The 6,000-nt window shown below is 41.3% G+C and overlaps 1 protein-coding gene across 3 annotated transcripts in view; it reads left to right on the top strand.

The window, feature by feature from the left end:
- The first annotated feature begins 429 nt into the window (after positions 1-429).
- The window catches only part of SLC25A17 (solute carrier family 25 member 17), a 51,019-nt gene continuing 45,448 nt past the window's right edge, over positions 430-6,000 (top strand). The window contains exon 1 of one of the 3 annotated variants that reach the window (XM_037006898.2): positions 430-620. In XM_037006898.2, coding sequence (XP_036862793.1) covers positions 567-620 — 54 coding nt within the window. In that variant the 5' untranslated portion in view covers positions 430-566. The remainder of the gene's footprint in view (positions 621-6,000) is intronic. The other 2 variants (XM_073213917.1, XM_073213918.1) reach the window with 2 other exon arrangements.

The raw sequence follows: 6,000 nt of genomic DNA, 5'->3' as shown, positions 1-6,000 counted from the left end.
AAACATTGACCAGTCAACATTTATTTCCTCTTGGCCGAAGTGTGACTTTCAAAGTAAAAGCGAGAGGAAACAGGAGTTAAGTCAGAGAAACCGGGATATTTGAGACCCCCATCTCGTTTCTCACGACCTCGTTTTACGGAGAAAACGAGAATAAGGGGCCCAATCGGGCTTTCTGAAGTCCCCAGCGCCAGGGCAGTACGTGTACAGCCCAACGGACCAGGTCCCGGGAACGCAAAGGACCTTCCGTCTTCCTCAGCCAGGTGCTGGCTTCCGGCAGCCAGACGCTCCGCGTGGTTGGGCCCGCGCTGCGCTGCACTGCCCCGAGCGCTCCCCGAGGGCCAATCACAACCAAGAGGCGTTCAGGCCGCCCTTACCCTCTTCCCGTCATGCAGGCCTCGGTCGGGAGGCAGGCGCCCTGCGACCCGGAAGTGTTGGTTCGGAGAGGGCCGGCCTGAGGAGGTGGAGCTTATGACACTTAACGGCTGGAGCTCCGGCTCTTCTTTCCTCACTGAGTAGCCGGCGGCATCTGTGGAAAAGTCTGGCTGGGATTGCGGGGAACCGCACCAATGGCTTCCGTGCAGTCCTACGAAAGCCTGGTCCACGCCGTGGCCGGAGCCGTGGTGAGGCGGGGTCTTCACGTCCGGGCCACTGCGGGGTGCGCCCCGAGACAGGGCTCGGGGTGGGGATGAGAGGGAAATGGTGTGGGTTGGGGTCTCCTGTCGTGAGGGTGGGACAGAGAGGAATGGGGCATAGACGAGAAGTTGCTGGAAGGACTCCCAGCCGCCGGTTACCTCTCTGGTCTAGAGAATATCTGGGGTGCCGACAGCGGGGGTCCCACATACTCCCAGGGAGTCGGAAAAAAATTGCTGTTTTCTTTGCCTTCTGAAATTTGAAGGTCGGTCATCCCCCTACCTCACTCCCTTCGACATAAACTTTGACTCCCTGGGCCGGAGGAACACGTTAAGTGTGAAACTCTGTTGCGTCAGCACATACTGAACTATATAGCTTGTTTTCACCCACCTCCCGCAGCCAAGTAGCAGTAGGGTATCTATGGTCAGTAGTGGCAGGAGAAGATACTCTTTTTTCTCTTTCTTTTTAAATCGAGATCAGAGTTGCTGTCTAACACACAGGAGGTGTGGTTTACTGTGAGGTATGTGCTTGATTTTTGGGCTTCTGGATGTCTCAGTTCCATTTTACACCTTTCCCTGTTCCTTGAAACTTTCCACTTTGCTTGGATAACTTCCTCTTCTAGTTGTCCTCTTAATCTCTCCAACTGGGCTTTCTCATATCCTTCAATCGCTGTCAATACTTCACCTTCAGTAGTAATCACTGTGACCTCAGAAATTCACTGAGTCTTCTCTTAGCCCCCCAAAATTTCACTGAGAGCTCATGTTCTGTGCAGACTAATAGGGGTTGAACCCTAACTCCATCATTTGTTAGATAGGTGGCCTGTAAACCTCACTTTACTAATCTGTAAAGTGGGGATATTGATACCTACCTTACAGACTTGTTCTTAGAAATTTGGTGACATGCTAGTCATGGAAGTGCCTGCTTCAAGAGTCTTAGTTCATTCAATTAAACTAGAAGAGCCTTTCAGGCAGTATAACGGCCCTGAGGTGGAAGCTTGCTTGACATGCTCTAGGATGGGCCTAGAGGCCTATGTGTCTGGAGTGGAGGGAACAAAAAGGCAAATAGGTTTCATGAGACCAAATTGTGTGAGACTTTAGCTCAAGTGGAGAAGAACTAGCTAGCTATTGGGAGGTTTTGAGCATGCAGCAATTTGCTGATTGACCTTTTAAACATGATCTTCCTGGCTTTGCTGTTTAGAGTAGACTGTAAGGGATCAAAGGTGGAAGCAGGGAAACTGTCACAGGGCTATTATGTCATCTCAAACAAGAGATAATGGCTTGGACCAGGATGGTACAGTGGAAGGGGTAAGAAGTGTTCATTATCTTGAAATATATTTATGAGATAGAGCCACTGGGTTTAATGGTGGGTTGGATATAGTGTGTAACAGAATAAGGGTTGATTAACTACCAAGCGTTTTTGGGTTGAGCAACTGGAAGGATGATGTTCCTTTTTACTGAAATGGTGAAGACTGTAGTGGAGCAGGTTTGGAAGGAAAGATGAGGAGTGAGTGAGTTTGAAATGCCTAACAGTAGTCTTGAGATTAGATGAGCTCACCAAGGAAATGAGTGTGGACTGAGAGAAAAGTGAAAGCCTGAGCCTTGGAGCACACCAGCATTAAGAGGCTGGGGAAATGCAGTAGCTCCAGCAGAGGAGACTAACGAAGCGCCCATACAGTAGGATATAAATGAAGAGAATGTGGTGTTCTGAACGTCTTAGGGAAAGGGGGTGTAGAACATCTGGGACAGATGATGCTTATGGAGCAAATAAGGTGAGGACTGAGAATTTACCAACATGTTTATTAGCATGATAAAGACAATGATTAATTGAAAAGACCCATTTTGGTAGAATGGTAGGGTAAATAGTTGGAGTGCATCAAAGAGAGAATGGAAAGATGGGAAATGTTTCTTCTTTCTCTCAATAAATGCCATTTATTCAGCATCTTTATTGGGTGTTTTCTGTGTACTATATATTGTTCTAGGTGCTAGAACTTTAGTGGAGAACAAAGTTTTTTTCCTCATCAAGTTGTCATTCTAACGAGGGAGTCAGACAATTGAATAAACAAAAATATAATAATTTTAGATAGCTTTAAGTGCTAAAAAAAATAAGGGTTGGCAAACTTTTTCTGTAGGAAGGCAGATGGTAAATGTTTTAGACTTTGTGTATGATCTCTCACCATAATATGTGAAAATCTGTCATTGATAATAAGTAAATGAGTGGTTGGAGCTGTGTTCCAGTAAAATTCTGTTTAAAAAACCAGGCAATAAATTGGATTTGGCCCTTGGGCCATAGTTTTCTGAGTCCTGCTACACGGAGTGACTGGGGATAGAGGTGATACATCTCTAGTTCACCTACAAAAACATGTGTTTCTCTTTTTGTTGTCTTTTTTTTTCTTGTTAAAGATCTGCTTGAATTTACGCACCCTGAATTTGCTATGGTTTTTCCTTCTCCCATAAGCTATGTTAGATTATCTAATAGATATTTATAAGAATAATTTTTTTCTCTTGCTTCACATCAGGGTGTTAACATTCCTAGCACATATCTGGGTGAGAAGTTGCATTGTGTTTCGTTATTTTTTTTTTAACTGTCTTGGTGAAGAATGGTTTTCAAACTTTTTTTGCAAATGTCTGTATTAAGGCTAAACTACACAACATAGGCCCTACTTTCTTCTGATTGCTACCAAAGGAAAACAAAATTCACTACAAAAATGTCACTACAGTTCATGAGAAAAATGGCACTGCTTTTAATGGTATAGTATTGTGATAAGTCATGTTTAATAAAATGTCCTGAGCATGATGTTCAGTCAAAGCTTTGAGGTGATCAAAGGGAATGGGCTTAGCACTGTTTATGAGTACTTGAGGGCCTGACTTAATGCAGGCAGCCTGGGTCAGAATCCGGCTGCAGCCCTTAGTAGCTGTGTGACTTTGTTACAGACTCCAAGGCTGCCTGGAGTTTGCTTCTCCCCAAAGGATCGCTGGATCATTGTTTAAGATGATGATTTACAATCTTTTTGAGTTGGCATGTTTCATGTTGGCTTATTCACTTCCATGTTCCACACCTTTTCACAACTGTGGTGTTATCCACACACACACATTTGAAAAATTAAAGTAAATAAATTAGTGTTTGGTGGCACACCGGGGATAATTGCAGATAATCTAGAGTATTTGAAAACCAGAATTGTGCTGTTTCAGGAGGATGCTTTATCTCCAATTGATGAATAGTATATGATAAAATAAATAGCCTCACATGTAAATAATTTTCAAAATTTCAAATGTAATTAGATTTACAATTTTATATTTTCAGTTTTATTAGCTTTGAAAGGTAGATTTTACTTGTAGAAATGTGCATTTGTGATTAAGAGAGATTTTACTAGTCTACAGTTGACAAAATGAGATTGTTTGGAATTGCCTAGAGGGTTTAGACACTAATACAGACTTTGGAATTGTATTACCAATAACTAATTGGTAATTTTCAGGGGACTTTTTCCTCTATTGTCTATTTTTTAATTTTTTGCTTTTTAGCTACATAATTTTTATTTTAAAAGAATTAATTTCATTGAATAAATGTTAATTATTAAAACATCCAAATCCTACAGAAATATGAGTCTTCCTTTCTCCTCCCACTCTACCTATTGCCCTGTGACTCAGAGACCAGGCATACATCTCCATAGAACTGTATAAGAAGACTTATTGGAGCACTTTTCTCCAGTTGTATCAGTGGAGAAAATTAGGCCCAACTGCCTGACTCTGTAGCTCACACACTTAACATTACACTGGATTTTTTTACCGTATAAACTCAGTCTCTGCCTTTTAGAGATAGAAACCAAGTAGAGAGACTTGTTGATTCTTTATACAAGGCTTTCTGAATATAATGGTCAGTGAAAGAGTTGCGTCCTCAAGAAACTCAATTCTTAAGTGTGTAATTGAGGTGTGCACAGGCCCCTGGTGGTACCAAGGAAGAAATGGTGGACTGCACCTGTGAAGGTGATAGGAAGCCCCCAAGTTTGACATATTTAGACCCAGTCTTAAAGGTAGAGTGGGGAATTTGCCTGCCAAATAAAATAAGAGGGCAATAGGAGACTTTTAGACGGAACAGAAAGCATGTTCAAAGGCCCGAAGGTAAAACTCAACATTCAGAGAACTTCGAGTTCGTTTTGATATAACTGGTGTTAAAGATGGAAGGTAGGTAGAAAGATATGAAGTTGGAGAATCTCATACTATGCAAAGAAGTTTGAGTTAAAGTTTATCAGAGACAGTGTCAAAAATGTGGTTTTATCTTTCTTATTGTTTGTTTTCTCTGTGTTTTGTAAGCCAGAGAAACAGATTTTGGGTGATGTAACAAAAAGGGAGCTTACAGCAGGCTCTGTGGGAGCTTGTAAGATCAGTGGCTAAGTTGAAGACTTAGAATAGGAAAGAACTAACAGGCTCCAAAAAGGTTTCTGAAGCAGTCACTGGAGAGTGTCTGTTGGCTGTCATCTCTAAAGTCAGTTGACTCTGTTCCGCTACACGTTCTGCACAGAAGTCAAGGTCCTAAGAGTCTCTGTTAACCATGCTCATGACCATGTGCCTACCCTTTGTAACAGGTGCAGAAAGAAAGAGTCTGGCAAAAAGAACCGTTAGGGGCTCTTCAGCTGTTGTAGTGGAGGGTAGGCACCTGGATTTACCATCCTACTAAGATTGTATACAGTGGGGAAAGGTAAAGAAAATCAGTGGGCCCTTAGGGCAAGAGACTGATGCCCTGTGGCCCAAAATATCAAATATCCACTGTATCCTATCATTTAAAAGACTTCTTAAGACTTTCTTTTCTCCAAATGAAAGCTGATAAAACTGTTAACATAAGACAAGTAGACGTTACAGTCATATCGAGAGATCAAGAGGGTGGCATCGAAGAGAAAAATACTTACTATACCAGGAAAATAAAGCAATTTTAAGTTTATGTTCATCTAATAACAATCTCAGAGTGTTTAAAGGAAAAATTAACAAAATTTCAAGAAGAAATATACTAATCCATCATCAAAGTGGAAGATTTTAATGTATCCCTCAGTAATTGGTAGAATAAGCTGTGCAGGAAAAGCAACAAAAATATAAAAGATAAAATGATGTATTTAACAAACTTGACCTGATATATACAGAATATTGTACCCAACAACTGCAGCATATACATTCAAGCCAAACATGGAAAATTTATCAAAATTGACCATTTACATGGCTGTAAAACAAAACTTAAATTTTGAAGACATTTAAAAATATTACAGAATGAATTTTTGAATCACAGTGAAATCAAGCTAGCAGCCAATAACAAAAAGGTAACTTGAAACCCCAAAAGCTAAAGTATTGTAAGCTAAACACATTCCTGAATGATCTAAGAATTAAA

This window comes from Manis javanica, chromosome 10 (assembly GCF_040802235.1).
Source record: "Manis javanica isolate MJ-LG chromosome 10, MJ_LKY, whole genome shotgun sequence".
Lineage (NCBI taxonomy): Eukaryota > Metazoa > Chordata > Mammalia > Pholidota > Manidae > Manis > Manis javanica.
Note: the sequence above shows the minus strand (reverse complement) of the source record. Positions and strands in the feature narration are given on the sequence as shown.